The 16,812-nt window shown below is 44.5% G+C and overlaps 2 protein-coding genes across 9 annotated transcripts in view; both read left to right on the top strand.

The window, feature by feature from the left end:
- The window catches only part of TUBGCP5 (tubulin gamma complex component 5), a 46,635-nt gene extending 31,612 nt beyond the window's left edge, over positions 1 to 15,023 (top strand). For 2 of the 8 annotated variants that reach the window (XM_074400154.1, XM_074400153.1), the window contains 10 exons: positions 1,107 to 1,295; positions 2,688 to 2,870; positions 3,904 to 4,047; positions 4,899 to 4,983; positions 5,084 to 5,204; positions 5,714 to 5,892; positions 8,256 to 8,381; positions 9,244 to 9,332; positions 10,060 to 10,160; positions 10,893 to 11,572. In XM_074400154.1, coding sequence (XP_074256255.1) covers positions 1,107 to 1,295; positions 2,688 to 2,870; positions 3,904 to 4,047; positions 4,899 to 4,983; positions 5,084 to 5,204; positions 5,714 to 5,892; positions 8,256 to 8,381; positions 9,244 to 9,332; positions 10,060 to 10,160; positions 10,893 to 10,939 — 1,264 coding nt within the window. In that variant the 3' untranslated portion in view covers positions 10,940 to 11,572. Of the gene's footprint in view, positions 1 to 1,106; positions 1,296 to 2,687; positions 2,871 to 3,903; positions 4,048 to 4,898; positions 4,984 to 5,083; positions 5,205 to 5,713; positions 5,893 to 7,977; positions 8,229 to 8,255; positions 8,382 to 9,243; positions 9,333 to 10,059; positions 10,161 to 10,892; positions 11,573 to 12,661; positions 12,680 to 12,789 lie in introns of those variants that run through there. The other 6 variants (XM_039480035.2, XM_074400156.1, XM_074400159.1 and 3 more) reach the window with 5 other exon arrangements.
- LOC141584715 (uncharacterized) overlaps positions 13,962 to 16,812 on the top strand; it is a 38,607-nt gene continuing 35,756 nt past the window's right edge. Inside the window, exon 1 of the mRNA XM_074400190.1 lies at positions 13,962 to 14,152. Within this exon, the coding sequence (XP_074256291.1) occupies positions 13,962 to 14,152 (191 nt within the window). The remainder of the gene's footprint in view (positions 14,153 to 16,812) is intronic.

Below are 16,812 nucleotides of genomic sequence, written 5' to 3'. Positions count from 1 at the left end.
TTTTTTTTTTGGAGACAAGAGTCTTGCCTCTGTCGCCAGAGCTGGAGTGCAGTGGCGCCGCAATCTTGGCTTGCTGCAACCTCTGCCTCTTGGGTTCAAGCAATTCTCCTGCCTCACCCTCCCGAGTAGCTGGGACACGTGCGCCACCACACCCAGCTAATTCTGTTTGTATTTTAGTAGAGACGGGGTTTCACCATGTTGGCCAGGATGGTCTCGATCTTCTGACCTTGTGATCCAACGGCCTCGGCCTCCAAAAGTGCTGGGATTGCAGGCGTGAGCCACCATGCCCAGCCTTGTTTTGTTTTTGAGACGGAGCCTCACTCTGTCTTCCAGGATGGAGTGCAGTGGTGCGATCTTGGCTCACTGCAACCTCCTCACAGGTTAAGCGATTCTCCTGTCTTAGCCTCCCAAGTATCTGGACTGTAGACATGCACCACCATGCCTGTATTCTCAGGGTTTCATCATGTTGACCAGGCTGGTCTGAAACTCCTGACTTAAGGTGATACACCCACCTCGGCCTCCCAAAGTGCTGAGATTATAGGCATGAGCCACCGTGCCCTGCCTGTCCTTTATGAGCAGAATACAAAATGTGCTTGCCTATTTGTACAGTTTGGATTCTGTGTCATTTGTAAAAGTCTGCAGACTTGGCCCTGCCACCATGTGGTAGACCTTGTGTCTGTGCCCTCGGACCCCTGGAAGCGTCATCATTTACCCAGGATGTGCTGGAACTCTGGGCCATGAGTGGGTGGGCCCTGGACATCCATTGAGTCAGGGTCCCCATTGCCATATGTCCTGGGCTTAAGCTGCATTTAGGCAATTATCCCAATAGTGTAAGTCATTATTACCCACACAGTTTTGGGTTGTCTAATGGCCAGCATTTGCTACGTGCAGTCCTAATGACTGGAAAGATTGGCTCTAGTACCTGACCCTAGTTCAGTGGCAACTTCAAGAGACTGGTTCTCTCATAGGATATTTTGGGGAGAAAGATTTTTCTCTTTCTGTAATAGTTGGTAACTAGGACTAAAGGTAAAAATGGGAATTTGGGGTATTAAGAGAATTTCGTTGACAGCCACTCATATAAGAAGACTCACATTTTTATCTTGAAGGATGTATTTGGAGCAGAGCGACTTTCATGAGAAGTTTGCTGGTGATGATGTATGTGTGGATAGATCATCAGAATCTGTGACATGCCAGACCTTTGAATTAACGCTGAGGTCCTGCCTCTATCCTCATATTGATAAGCAGTATCTGGATTGCTGTGGAAATCTCATGCAAACTCTAAAAAAAGATTACAGGTAAAAGAGTAATTTGATTTTGGAAGTACTAAATAGATGATTGTACTTGAAGAGCAGTTGAGATTATTTTAAAACCTACATTTCAATTCCATTTTTATTAGAGTAGGAAATGGATATGCAGTAAACAATTTTATAGGAGAAATCAATTGACCATCAGTATTTTCTTAACTATGGCCGGGCGCGGTGGCTCAAGCCTGTAATCCCAGCACTTTGGGAGGCCGAGGCGGGTGGATCACGAGGTCAAGAGATCGAGACCATCCTGATCAACTTAGTGAAACCCCGTCTCTACTAAAATTACAAAAAAATAGCTGGGCATGGTGGCGCGTGCCTGTAATCCCAGCTACTCAGGAGGCTGAGGCAGGAGAATTGCCTGAACCCAGGAGGCGGAGGTTGCGGTGAGCCGAGATCGCGCCATTGCACTCCAGCCTGGGTAACAAGAGCGAAACTCCGTCTCAAAAAAAAAAAAAAAAAATATTTTCTTAACTATGTTGTGAAACTTAATTAGTTATTTCTGAGGATCTTTCTTAAAAGAAATATGGGAAAAGCTTGTAGAAAAATGTTAAAAAGTTTGTTACCAGAATGAAAAACACAGAATTACTTAGTGATAGATAACGAGTTCTTTAAACTATGGCATATCCATAAATATGGCATATATATACCCACGTGTGAACTTTGTAAAGTTTATAAAAATTATGGCAGTTAAAAAGTAAGCTATAGGCCTGGCGCGGTGGCTCAGCCTGTAATCCCAGCACTTTGGGAGGCCGAGGCGGGTGGATCACGAGGTCGAGAGATCGAGACCATCCTGGTCAACATAGTGAAACCCTGTCTCTACTAAAAATACAAAAAACTAGCTGGGCGTGGTGGCGCGTGCCTCTAATCCCAGCTACTTAGGAGGCTGAGGCAGGAGAATTGCCTGAGCCCAGGAGGCGGAGGTTGCAGTGAGCCGAGATGGCGCCATTGCACTCCAGCCTGGGTAACGAGAGCGAAACTCCGTCTCAAAAAAAAAAAAAAAAGTAAGCTATATAATATGGTAGGAACTAGGTTTTCTTAACACATATAAGAGAAGACAGGAAAGAAACATTTCAAATATTAAATATTAATGGTGGAAATCCACCATGAATCATGGGATTTGGATTTTTTTTTTTGTTACATTTCTGTGACTGCCCAATTTTCTATAATGTTATAGAAGATTACCTTCTGATGATGAAAGGAAAACCTATGCTGTTTTTATTCTTGAAACAGGTCTTAAGAGGTGTTAATATTTCTAATTTTAGTAAAGGTAGACTGTAAACTTTTCACTAAAAACAATAGCGTACAAAACCTGGTATTGATCCCGAATCCTGCGTTACGAATGGTTGAGATCTTTGTGTCACTCATGTCCTCTCCATTCAGGTTGGTAGAATACTTGCAAGCCATGAGGAATTTTTTCTTAATGGAAGGAGGAGATACCATGTATGACTTCTACACATCAATTTTTGATAAAATAAGAGAAAAGGAAACCTGGCAGAATGTCTCTTTTCTTAATGTCCAGCTCCAGGAAGCCGTAGGACAGCGTTATCCTGAAGATAGTTCACGGTAAAATGTGGAAGCCACCTTTATGTGAATTAGTATAAAATGAACTATGTGCCAGTAAGCCTTCTATGAATTACACATGGTGTTTTTCCTTGCACCATTCCTTTGAATTTTACTAATATTATTTCACGTACTAGAAAATTGAGGCCAGGCGTGGTGGCTCACAGCTGTGATCCCAGCACTTTGGGAGGCAGAGGCAGTGGATCACCTGAGGTCAGAATTTTGGGACCAGTCTAGCCAACATGATGAAACCCCATCTCTACTAAAAATACAAAAATTAGCTGGGAATGGTGGCAGGTGCCTGTAATCCCAGCTACTTGGGAGGCTGAAGCAGGAGAATCGCTTGAACCTAGGAGGCAGAGGTTGCTGAGATCGCACCACTGCACTCCAGTCTGGGCAACAAGAATGAGACTCCATGGAAAAGAAAAGAAATTTGAGGCAGAGGCTAGCTAAGTGACTGTCCCACTAAACAAGAGAAGACTTTGAGATGCTACCATATGGCCAAGTGCAGTGGCTCACACCTGTAATCCTAGCACTTCGGGAGTCCTAGGTGGGAGGAATGCTTGCGCTCAGGAGTTTACAAACAGCCTGGGCAACATAGTGGGACCGCATCCCTACATAAAAATAAAATAGATGCCACCATACACCCTGTCAGGGTCTGAGGGCATCCTTCACATGCTTGGAGTCAGTGCTTCCTCTCTCTCTCTGAGTTCCCACACATCACCAGGTTTATCAGTCCTGCCTCCTCGAAAAGTCCCCTGAGCTCTCACGACCGTCTCAGAGTTCCCCAGTGGCCTCTGTGTCTCTCAGCCTCACTCATTTCCACCAAAACGGACTTGACCCTCACCATAGTGACCTCAGAGCACCAGCAGTGACTTCCGCCACTCATGCCCAGGCTCCCCGTGGGTGCCTGGTAACAGATGGACTAAACTTTGTCTCAGGAGTGAGGAAACTATTGACTGTCTGCCTCCATTTTCCCAGCCTCATGACTTGCACATATACACACCACGTTCTCCTGTCTCACTTCACATTTCAGGGATTTCAGAATATTTCTGTTGTCTGCCAGTGCTGTTCTCCCATCTTCCTGCGACGCGTTCTCCAGTTGGTCCTGGCAGAGGTCTGCTCACTCTTACATCCCCATGTCTTCATGTGCTGCACCAGGCTGGGAGTCCCTGGAGGGGTGAGAGGCTCTTTGTGCCTGCTCATTGCAGCCCCTACCTTAGTATTCGTATTTGGTAGATGCCTACCAAGCACTGAGTCAATGCGTGCATGTCAGGCCATTAAGAGCTAGAACTTCTGACTAGAGCCTGTTCCATGGATCAGCGTTCTTAAGCACACACTGCCCTCTGACAGCTCTGGTATGGCAGTTAACTCCCCACTTTAAACCACCTTCATGTGCATCCGGGCATGCCCTCTTAGTGCCTCTGACTGTAAGAGGACATTATTTCTCAGGAACCACTGATGGGACTATTTTTAGGATTAAATGAGCTAAGGATACATAATAGTTCCTGGCACGTGGACGTTTTCATGTCCATGTTAGTTGCTTGCTTTCCCCTAAGAGTCACATTCAAACCTGTCTCAGGAACTTGTGGATGAAGTCATGCACAACACCTGTGGTGTAGAAGCAGACCCCACCCCATCCTGATGGGGCTCCCGAAGCAATGGTGTCCCTCGAGATGCTCTGCTCACCCTTTTCTGCCCACCCCCAACTTCAGCAAAAGCTTCATCTTCCCAGCCATGGCCTGAAGTTTACTGTCTTACCCAGCTTCATCTTTTTTTAATCACTGCCATTGTTAAATGTCTCTTCCATAACTAAACTCATTATTTAAAAGCTTTCCCCCTCTTCATTATTTCTACATTCAAATGTCTGTTCTGGAATATATGTCAGAAAAGATAAATGTGTTGAATGTGTGCATTTATTTTATGAAATGCCGTATTTTGTGGGGAGTATTATGTAAATAATACTATTTTAAAAGAGCATTTTTGTATGACATAATGCTTTCACAAACTAAAACAAATTTCTTTTTTTAGTCTATCTATATCTTTTGAAAATGTTGACACAGCTAAGAAGAAACTACCTGTTCATATCTTAGACGGTCTGACCCTCAGCTACAAGGTATATCCTGATATTCTTTGTATGAACAGTGTTTCCTACTCAAAGTAAAAAATGCAAGTAATAGGTTACTTTCTATCCTAATTTTGTTTTTATTTCGTAGGTCCCGTGGCCTGTGGACATTGTTATAAGTTTGGAATGTCAAAAAATTTATAATCAAGTGTTTCTTCTCTTACTGCAAATAAAGTGGGCAAAATATAGTCTGGATGTTTTACTTTTTGGTGGTAAGATTTGTTTTCCGCAGATACATTGTAATTTAATTTAATTTTAGTCCTAATAAAACAGGTTGGTGGGAAAGGGAATCGTATGGGGATGGCGGTCGTTGATCATTTTCAATGTGTACACAAATGCCAGCATGGCGTGTATTCTAGCAGTAGTTTTACGGACGTCAGATACCTGAAAGAAAGATCAGGAAGTTCTATGCACAGTTGATCTGAAATGCAACAGCTTGATTAGGAATTTGACCACAATAAATTTTCTCGTGTTATGCAAAAATTTGAAATGACACATTAATGAGATTTTGTCGTGTATCATGACAGTAGTAAGAAAAGTGACAGAGGGAAATTTTTCCACTGCACCTTCCAGAGGCACTGAGGTTCGGTGTCTGCCACCCCTGCCAGTGCTTCCTGTGGTGCCAGGGCTGCATCCCTCAGAGTTTCTGCCAGGCGTCATGGTGCGGTGGGGTTTGAGTGGATGCTCTTTCTCTCTACTTCGCTCTTTCAATCTTTTGCAGAACTGGTTAGTACTGCCGAAAAACCACGACCTAAAGAAGGCCTTGTACATGAACAAAACACAGTCACTCAGTTCGGACCACAGAAAGAACCAGTGAGACAGCAGATTCATCGCATGTTTCTCTTAAGAGTGAAGCTCATGCATTTCGTGAACAGCTTGCACAACTACATCATGACCAGGGTTTGTGCCTCTCCCATCTGCTTCAGTTTTAGTGCCTTATCTATACAGTTCTTAGAGAATTACTTATCCTATCTTTATAAATACAAAATACCTACAGACTGTGAAAACGGGACATGTGGCAAATTTAACCATAAAACAACATGGTGGTACGAGGAAGGTTTTTGTAAATATACTGGTGTATGTGTACCCAGAGGCTGCTGTCCCTCCTATCCAGTCACCCTGGGGACAGGCACAGCCACAGCTCCTCTCGGAATTGCCTTCAGAATGTACCACATAGGCCTTTAGGTTTCATTACTGATGACAGCTGTCCCTAAAAAAATGGCTCCAGTGTTTAATAGCCAAAATTCACAGGCCATTGTGTGTGGGAGGAAGATGCAGCTAGGTTATATATTTTATTTCTTTTCTTTTTTCTTTTTCTTTTTTTTGAGACGGAGTCTTACTCTGTCGCCCAGGCTGGAGTGCAGTAGCATGATCTCAGCTCACTGCAACCTCCAACTCCTGGGTTCAAGCAGTTCCCTGCCTCAGTTTCCTGAGTAGCTGGGGTTATAGGCATGTGCCATCACACCCAGCTAATTTTTGTATTTTTAGTAGAGAGAGGGTTTCACCATCTTGGCCAGGCTGGTCCTGAAATTTTGACCTTGTGATCTGCCCGCCTTGTCCTCCCAAAGTGCTGGGATTACAGGCATGAGCCACCGCACCCAGCCTTAAACGTTTTTTCTTAAAAACAATTAGTAACTCACTACAAAGTAATGAAACTGCCCTTCTGATACATCTAAAAGCCAGTTCTAGAGGAAGTTCTGAAAGTAGAGTTCAGAAATTGGAACAGGAGCAGTGTATTAGAGGACAGCAATGCATTTGGGGTTTCAGTTGTTGTTTATACCTGTTCTGGTCTGTGAGTTCTGAAACCTTTCTTGCTTGGATAAAGCGAGCATCTGAAGCCTGTTTTGGATGTGAAGGCTATGGCAAAGGGGCTCCATGCTTCCCTTGACTACATTACTGACCTTCACAAGGCTGGCCTTCATTAAGCCCCGAATTGTTAAGAGTAAATGATAAGAGTTTAAGTTTTTTCTTAGTTTGTTTTTTATTTGAAGTATACTCGGCCGGGTGCGGTGGCTCATGCCTCTAATCCCAGCACTTTGGGAGGCCGAGGTGGGTGGATCACGAGGTCAAGAGATCAAGACCGTCCTGGTCAACATGGTGAAACCCCGTCTCTACTCAAAATACAAAAAATGAGCTGGGCATGGTGGCACATGCCTGTAATCCCAGCTACTCAGGAGGCTGAGGCAGGAGAATTGCCTGAACCCAGGAGGCGGAGGTTGCGGTGAGCGGAGATGGCGCCATTGCACTCCAGCCTGGGTAACAACAGCGAAACTCCGTCTTAAAAAAAAAAAAAGGGGGCCGGGCGCGGTGGCTCAAGCCTGTAATCCCAGCACTTTGGGAGGCCGAGGCGGGTGGATCACAAGGTCCAGAGATCGAGACCATCCTGGTCAACATGGTGAAACCCCGTCTCTACTAAAAATACAAAAAAAATTAGCTGGGCATGGTGGCGCGTGCCTGTAATCCCAGCTACTCAGGAGGCTGAGGCAGGAGAATTGCCTGAACCCAGGAGGCGGAGGTTGCGGTGAGCCGAGATCGCGCCATTGCACTCCAGCCTGGGTAACAAGAGCGAAACTCCGTCTCAAAAAAAAAAAAAAAAAAAAAAGGAAGTATACTCATAATCATTTTAGAGAAAGATGAAGGAAGTATACTCATATTCATTTTAGAGAAAGATGAAGGAAGTATACTCATATTCATTTTAGAGAAAGATGAAGCATGAAAAATGGAACTTAAGAAACATAAATTCGGCCGGGCGCGGTGGCTCAAGCCTGTAAGCCCAGCTACTCGGGAGGCTGAGGCAGGAGAATTGCCTGAGCCCAGGAGGCAGAGGTTGCAGTGAGCCGAGATCGCGCCATTGCACTCCAGCCTGGGTAACAAGAGCGAAACTCCGTCTCCAAAAAAAAAAAAAAGAAAGAAACAAAATCACTGTAATTATTTGTATAAAAGTAACACATTTGACTTTTTTTAATCATTGTATCTTCTATACAGTTTAATGTACTTGCACCTTCCTACCAGAAAGTCTGTTAGCCCAGAGTTTGGCGTTCGTTCGTTCACTGTGCAAGTGGCTGCCCCTGCCGTCCTCTTAGGATCAGAACGCCAAAGTATCCAGCCAGCCTTTGAAGAATGGTACTTGAAGAAACTTTGTAGATGGGATTATTGAAGGAAGAATTTGAGAGGAGTAGAAGAGCTTAGTAAAAAGATTTGTGGGCGGCACACAAGTCCTCAAAGGAAGCTGCTGAGTAAGCTTTTTATCTTTCTCTTCCAAGATTCTACACAGTACGGGCCTGGAGTTTCAACATCAAGTCGAGGAAGCCAAGGATTTAGATCAATTGATTAAAATTCACTATAGGTACCTGTCAACCATCCATGACCGGTGTCTGCTGAGAGAAAAGGTACATGAGCTGTGTCCTGCCGATGTGACCACTGCTGGGCAAACTAGGCTGTCTGCCTGCTTTGGGATTTTATGATGATTAAGCCTTTGTCCTGTAGAGTATTCTTTAAGGAAGAACCAGATCAAATGAGGTTACAAGCGAATGTCCCAGGCTGGCCACACTGGCTCACGCCTGTAATCCCAGCAGTTTGGAAAACTGAGGCGGGTGAGTCTTATGAGGCCAAGAGTTCAAGACCAGCCTGGGAAACATAGCAAGACCCTGTCTTCACAAAAAATTTAAAAGATTAGCAGACATGATAGTGCACAGGTGGAGGCCCAGCTGCTTGAGAAGCTGTACTGGGAGCATTGTTTGAGGCCAGGAGTTCGAGGCTGCAGTGAACTATGATCACGTCACTGCACTCTGCACCCCAGCTTAGCTAACAGAGAAAGACCCAGTCTCTTAAAGATAAACAGAAGGAGGAGTGCCCTATCAGTAGAAATTGCATCTAAGAGCAACATGAGATTCAGTTGGGAAGTTGTGTCTGCAGTTGTAGAGTAATAGCATGTCCACTTGAATTCAGTCATATTAAAACCGCTAGAATTACTTGTCCTAGTTTCATTGGTGAATGTAAATGGCCATCCTAGGAAAAGATCTTAATAGTTTCTTCTTTTGGTTTGACTCTACTGCTAATACCACCTGTACCTTACAATCAGTAAATGCACGGGCCCCTAGTCCCAAATGGGTGTGGTTCAGAGCCTAGAACATAGAAGGCAGTCACTGTGGTGATGAGCTTTTTCTGTGATTCATTTAAAATAGATATAAGTGTTGGTATCAGTGTCCAAACTTCATTACACAGTTTGTATTCTGCGACCTTGGTCTCCAGGTCAGCTTCGTGAAGGAAGCCATCATGAAGGTGTTGAACTTGGCTCTCATGTTTGCAGATGGTTGGCAGGCGGGCCTGGGTGCTTGGCAGTAAGTATGTGACTCTTTTTTTTTTTTTTTTTTTTTTTTGAGACGGCGTTTCGCTCTTGTTACCCAGGCTGGAGTGCAATGGCGCGATCTCGGCTCACCGCAACCTCCGCCTCCTGGGTTCAGGCAATTCTCCTGCCTCAGCCTCCTGAGTAGCTGGGATTATAGGCACGCGCCACCATGCCCAGCTAATTTTTTGTATTTTTAGTAGAGACGGGGTTTCACCATGTTGACCAGGTTGGTCTCGATCTCTCGACCTCGTGATCCACCCGCCTCGGCCTCCCAAAGTGCTGGGATTACAGGCTTGAGCCACCGCACCCGGCAGTATGTGACTTCTGAAGCATCTGCGCTGTAACCATTTCAGCTTCGGCTTTTTTTTTTTTTTTTTTTTAGAGATGGGTTTTCCCAGCTTCTCAGGAGGCTGAGAGGGGAAGATTGCTTGAGCCCAGGAGCTTAAGAGCAGCCTGGGCAACATAGCAAGACCCGGTCTTTTTCAATATATCTGTGGAGTAATTTCAAATGTTTTTTGGTTTAATTATTTAAAATCCTAAATCTGGGCTGGGTGCGGTGGCTTATGCCTGTAATCCCAGCACTTTGGGAGGCCGAGGCAGGTGGATCACCTGAGTTCCGGAGTTGTAGACCAGCTTGACCAATATGAAGAAACCCCTTCTCTTAGCCTACCTGTAAACCCCAACCCACTTACTTATTTGAAATTTACTTTTCTTCCTAGAATGGAATCTATAGAGAAAATGGAGTCTGATTTTAAAAACTGCCATATGTTTCTTGTAACCATTTTAAACAAAGCCGTGTGTAGAGGATCCTTTCCCCATTGTGAGTATATCATGTTAAAATATTTCTACTTTTGTATTTTCTTGTAACTAAGTGTATGTTATTGTTTTGTTACTGATCCCATGAAGAATTAGAATTTCTCACCATTTTCAAAACCGAAAAGTCCCTTAGCAGTTGTGCCATGCCTTGAATTGCTTTTTAAGCATTGCAGTGAGGTAAGTGAATATCAAATGTAAATTTGTAAGCCTGAGGATCTTACTTTCTAGTATGCCATTTATTACAACAGATTTCTAAAACTCCCATTAAATAAAGTCCATGGCAAATAGATTTCTGTCTCACTTCACTTTTGTGTAGCTTTTGTAACTATTCCTTTTCAAATCTAGACTTTTTAAGTTTTTTTAGGTATAGAAAGCTCCTGGCCTGGCACCATGGCTCAGTCTGTAATCCCAGCACTTTGGGAGGCCAACCAAATCATTGAGGTCAGGAGTTTGAGACCATCCTGGACAACATGACAAAACCCTGTCTCTACTAAAAATCTAAAAATTAGCTTGGCATGGTGGCACATGCCTGTAATCCTAGCTACTCGGGAGGCTAAGGCAGGAGAATTGCTTGAACACGGGAGGCAGAGGTTGCCGTGAGCCTAGATCATGCCACTGCACTCCAGCCTGGAAGACAGAGCAGAACTTGGTCTCAGAAAAAACAAGCAAACAAATAAAACTTTTTTTCAACTAATTTAAACCTATTGTTTTAACCTTATTTTTATTCTTCCCACAGTGGAATCTCTAGCACTGTCCCTCATGGCTGGCATGGAACAAAGTTAAATACCTTCAGTGTAATAAGTATCTCAGACTTCATCGTCACACATGTACATTTCCACCCTGTGCAGCTGAAAAATGAGAATCTTTTTATTTTGGTTTATTTGTAAAACTTGTCCACGGTCAGCCAGGTACAGTCGCTCACGCCTCTAATCCCAGCACTATGGGAGGCCAAGGCAGGCGGATGGATCACTTGAGCCCAGGAGTTCGAGGCCAGTCTGGGTAACGTGGTGAAACCCCATTCTGCCAAAAATACAAAATGTACCCAGACATGGTAGTACATGCCTGTAGTCCCAGATACTTGGGAGGCCAAGATGGGAGGATTACTTGAGCCCAGGAGGTCAAGGCTGCAGTGAGCCATGATTGTACTACTGCAGTGCAACCTGAGTGAGAGAGTGAGACCCTGACTCAAAAACCACTTGTCCGCAGTCCAGACAAATGGATTGTAGGTGGTTTTTCTGGAGATTAGTAGATACTATGCAGGGTTGTGTATATAAAATTGTGTAAATAGTGCAAAGTGTATATAAGCTGTTTACTGCTGTATTTCCTACTGTAAGATACAGATTTATGGTACTGATACCTTTAAATTATATTTTGAAAATGTGATTACTGATATTCAAAATAAAGGACTTAAAATTATTTTATTCTCCCTGCTGTCCTTCAGTCACAGAAAGTTTTTATATAGAGTTTTACATGTTGTCTTCCCTAAAAGTTGTCTTAGATTTAGCTGTCTAGAAATGTTTATATTTTAGCTGGGCTTAGTCTCTCAAGCCTGTAATCCCAGCACTTTGAAAGGCTAAGGTGAGAGAATTACATGAGGCTAGAAGTTCAAGACCTTGAAATTCACTTTTATTCCTAGAATGGAATCTATAGAGAAAATGGAATCTGATTTTTAAAACTGCCATGTTTCTTGTTAAAAGTTAGCCAAGCGCCGGGCGCGGTGGCTCAAGCCTGTAATCCCAGCACTTTGGGAGGCCGAGGCGGGTGGATCACGAGGTCAAGAGATCGAGACCATCCTGGTCAACATGGTGAAACCCTGTCTCCACTAAAAATACAAAAATTAGCTGGGCATGGTGGCGCACGCCTGTAGTCCCAGCTACTAGGGAGGCTGAGGCAGGAAAATTGCTTGAACCCAGGAGGCGGAGGTTGCGGTGAGCCAAGATCATGCCATTGCACTCCAGCCTGGGTAACAAGAGCGAAACCCCGTCTCAAAAAAAAAAAAAAAAAAAAAAAAAAAAAAGTTAGCCAAGCATGGTGACACGTGCCTGTAGTGCCAGCTCCTTGGGAGGCTGAGGTGGGAGGATTGCGTGAGATGAGGAGGTCGAGGCTGCAGTGAGCCATGATTGCATCACTGCACTCCAGCCTGGATGACAGAGCAAGACATGTCTCTAAAAAAAAAAAGAAAAAAGAAAAGTTTATATGTTTTATGCACCTGAGAATTTCCACATGGAAAATACCTTCACCTAATATCAATAAATGTAAAAGGCCAACTTAACTTATGGCCAGCTGTTGGTACATACTGTTGTTTGGTTTTGTTTGTTTGTTTGTTTGTTTTTTGAGACGGAGTTTCGCTCCTGTTACCCAGGCTGGAGTGCAATGGCGCGATCTCGGCTCACCGCAACCTCCGCCCCCTGGGTTCAGGCAATTCTCCTGCCTCAGCCTCCTGAGTAGCTGGGATTACAGGCACGTGCCACCATGCCCAGCTAATTTTTTGTATTTTTAGTAGAGACGGGGTTTCACTATGTTGACCAGGATGGTCTCGATCTCTGGACCTCGTGATCCACCCGTCTCGGCCTCCCAAAGTGCCGGGATTATAGGCTTGAGCCGCCGCGCCCGGCCTGTTTGTTTGTTTTTAACAGATCACTCCATTGCCCAGGCTGCAGTGCAGTGGCACAATCTTGGCTCACTGCAACCTCCGCCTCCTGGGTTCAAGTGATTTTCTAACCCTAACCCAGCTAATTTTTATATTTTTAGTGGGACGGGGGTTTCTCCATGTTGGCTAGACTGGTCTTGAACTCCAGGGCTCAGGTCATCTACCTGCCTCAAGCCTCCCAAAGTGCTGGGATTACAGGCATGAGTCACTGTGCCCAGCAATATTTCTGAGCAATTTTTGTGAGCTAATCAGTTATATTTTCAATAAAATTATCCATGCCATTCAATTTTTCCGTATTTACTTTGTATACTTTTTGCATGTGTGTTAGGATCCTCCAGATAAACGAATAAATAGGATTACATAAATACTTATCATGAAGTAGTGACTTATGAAGTCCCATGATCTGCTGTCTGCAACTTGGAGGTCTGGGGAGGCCAGTGGTGCAGTTCTATGCCAACCCTGAAGACCTAAGAACCAGGAGAGCCGATCGTGTCCCAGTCTGAGTTCAAGGGCTGGAGAACCAGGGAGTGCCCGTGTTGGAGGGAAGGAGAAGGCGGACATCCCAACTCAAGCAGAGAGCAAATCGGCCTTTCCACTCTCTGCCTTTTGCTTCTGTTCAGACTCTCAGCAGATTGATGATGCTCACCCTCATTGATGAAGGTGATCTTTGCTCATACCAACTGAAATGCTAACCTCTTCTGGAAACACTCAAAAGACACAGCCCCAAGTAATGTTTTCCCAGCCATCTGAGCATCCCTTGGCCCAGTCAGGTGAAACATAAAGTCGACCGTCACAGCATGTCTCGAACCCTGTGACTCAGTACGATACTATTTATTTCCTTCCGAAAAGTAACCACTGAACTCCAAAGAGCCCTCACAGCGAAGCACTGGGGCGCCCTTTCCCTGAGACGGTCTCTTTCGGCATCAGCATTTCCTACATACAGACAGCAAAATCTGGAGAGTAGCCCATTCACATCCTGGGTTTTATTCAGAAGTCTCAGGAGAAGTTCACTGGGGAGGCCTTCAAATGAGCAGCTACTTCCGAGTCTTAGGAAATTACCATTGTTGAGCCCAGTTCTGAGGTGGAATCAGATGTGGAGCAGGGCCCTGCAGACAGCACAGAGGGAGTGATGGGCCAGAGGTGAGAGCGTCCGCAATGTGGGTGAGCAGAACTGGCCGTCAGGTGGTACTGTGTAGGATCAAGATGGCTAGGCCCTTCTACGCCTCAGTCTCACTGGCTGCAGGTCCCTGGGAAGAGTGCGCCTCTGCAGCAGAGGCGCTGAGGGGCCGGCAGTTGCACCTAGAGGGCTCTGGACATCACATCATCATGTTAGCTGCCTTCATCAAGTACCACTTGAGTTTTCTGAATAAAAAGCCATCTTTACATCAAATCTGAGAGCTGTTCCTTTGCTCGTGTCTGTGAAAAAGCAAACTCCATGCTGCATGTAGCCCTATCATATGTGTAAAATGGATTGGGTCTTTCACTCAATTTTTCTTAACGGTTCTCTAAGACCTTTTTAAAAAATTGTTAGTCGTTTTCCAGACAGGCATGTAGGAAGCCTGTAAGTCGTGATACCCATCTTCCCAAGGAAAAAAAAAATATGACATTGGAAATATCCATTTTCTAGGAATGCATTTGGTACAATATATACAATTCCTTTATGTAAAAAACCACAAAGCATTGCTCAGAGATGACTAAAGGCCTTAATAGACCAGATGCAGTGGCTCACATCTGTAATCCCAGCACTTTAGGAGGCCCAGGCATGTAGGTCACCTGAGGTCCGGAGTTCAAGACCAGCCTGTCCAACATGGTGAAACCTCCATCTCTACTAAAAATACAACATTAGCCGGGTGTGGTGACGGGCACCTGTAATCCCAGCTACTCGGGAGGCTGAGGCAGAAGAATCACTTGAACCCAGGAGGCGGAGGGTGCAGTGAGCCAGGGTCGCCCCGTTGCACTCCAACTTGAGCAAGTGAAACTCGGTCTCAAAAACAAAAAGACCAAAATTAAAAGATGTAGCATGTTTATGAGTTAGAAGAGTAACATGGTTAAGAGATCAGTTGTCGCCAACTGATCTACAGAATCATTGCAGTTCCAATTAATTCCAGCAGACATTTTGTAGAATTTGACAAGCTGATTCTAAAATGGATACACAAAGGGCCTAGAGTAGCCAGAGCAATCTGGAAGGAGAGGAAAAATGTTAGAGGACTTACATTATCTGATTTCAAGGCTTTTTTTTTTTTTTTTTTTTTTTCTTTTTTAAGGTGGAGTCACCCAGGCTGGACTGCAACGGCGCAATCTCAGCTCATTGCAACCTCTGCTTCCTGGCTTTAAGCAGTTCTGCCTCAGCCTCCCAAGTAGCTGGGATTACAGGCACGCACCATCATGCCTGTCTAATTTTTATATTTTTAGTAGGGATGGTGTTTCACCATATTGGCCACACTGGCCTAGAACTCCTGACCTCATGAACTGCCCACCTCAGCCTCCCAAGGTGCTGGGATTACAGTTGTGAGCCACTGCACCTGGCCTGATTTCAAGGCTTTTTAAAGCTAGAGTAATCAATATAGTATGGTACTAGCAAACTGATAAAGAAATAGATCAGTGAAGCAGAATAGAGTCCAGAAATACATGGTCAGTTGAGGTGGTTTTCCTTTTTACTAAGATAACATAAAATGTAATGGAGGAAGGATAATGTGTAAATAACTAGTGCTGGAACTAGGTAACTGTAAAAGAAAAGCTAATCTTTACCTCATACCATAAACAAAAATTTATTTGACATGCACCATGGACTTCAATGTGAAAGCTGGGGCTGGGTACGGTGGCTCATGCCTGTGATCCCAGCACTGTGGGAGACCGAGGCAGGAGGAGCACCTCAGGTCAGGAGTTCGAGACCAGGCTGACCAATATGGCGAAACCCTGTCTCTACTAAAAATACAAAAATTAACCAGGCATCATAGCATGTGTCTATAGTACCAGCTACTCAGGAGGCTGAGGCATGAGAATCACTTAAACCTGGGAGGCGGAGGTTGCAGTGAGCCAAGATGACGCTACAGCACTACAGCCTGGGCGACAGAGCAAGGCTCTGAATCAAAAATTTTAAAAATAAAAATAAAGGCAAGGTCTCACTGTTTCCCGGCTGATCTGAACTCCTAGGCCCAAGTAGTCCTTTGGCCTCAGCCTCCCAAAGTGCTGGGATGACAGGTGTGCGCCACTGCATCTGGCCCAAGCCATTTTTTTTAATGAGCACAAAGAGGCAAGGAAGGCACCAACATGGCCAATTAAACTACACAAGCACCACAGCCTCTGGAATGGCTGAAATAAAAAGACCGGCAATGTCAAAGAATTTTCAGGGATTAGAGCAACTGGAAGTTACAAGATAGTACAATCACTTGGGGAAACTATATGGCATTTTTGTCAAACATGTATGTACTCCTGAGAAACAGCAGTTCACCCTTAGGTGTTTATCCAAGATAAATTCTTAAATGCATCAACCAAGAGATTTGTATCTGAATATTCATGAGCTAAAAGCTAGAAACATCCTGATGACTATGAAGAGGTAGATGGATAAACAGTGAAGTATAGGCATGCAATGGAATTCAGCTGTGAAAACACACAGCTCATACATAGCAACATAAGGGAATTCAAGAACTTTATGCTGAAAAAAAGAAAAAAAAGCACTCCATAGCCGGGTGCAGTGGCTCAAGCCTGTAATCCCAGCACTTTGGGAAGCCAAGGCAGGCAGATCACGAGGTCAGGAGTTGAAGACCAGCCTGGCCTCCAACGAGACATGGTGAAACCCTGTCTCTACTAATAATACAAAAAGTAGCCAGGCGTGGTGGTATTCACCTGTAGTCCCAGCTACTCTGGAGGCTGAGGCAGAAGAACTACTTGAACCCTGGACACCACTGCACTCCAGCATGGGCAACAGAGAGACTCTATCTCAAAAAAAAAAAAAAAAAAAAAACAACCAGACTTAAAAGGATCCATTATTACTCCATTTACATGA

Source organism: Saimiri boliviensis, chromosome 5 (assembly GCF_048565385.1).
Source record: "Saimiri boliviensis isolate mSaiBol1 chromosome 5, mSaiBol1.pri, whole genome shotgun sequence".
Taxonomy (NCBI): Eukaryota; Metazoa; Chordata; class Mammalia; order Primates; family Cebidae; genus Saimiri; species Saimiri boliviensis.
Note: the sequence above shows the minus strand (reverse complement) of the source record. Positions and strands in the feature narration are given on the sequence as shown.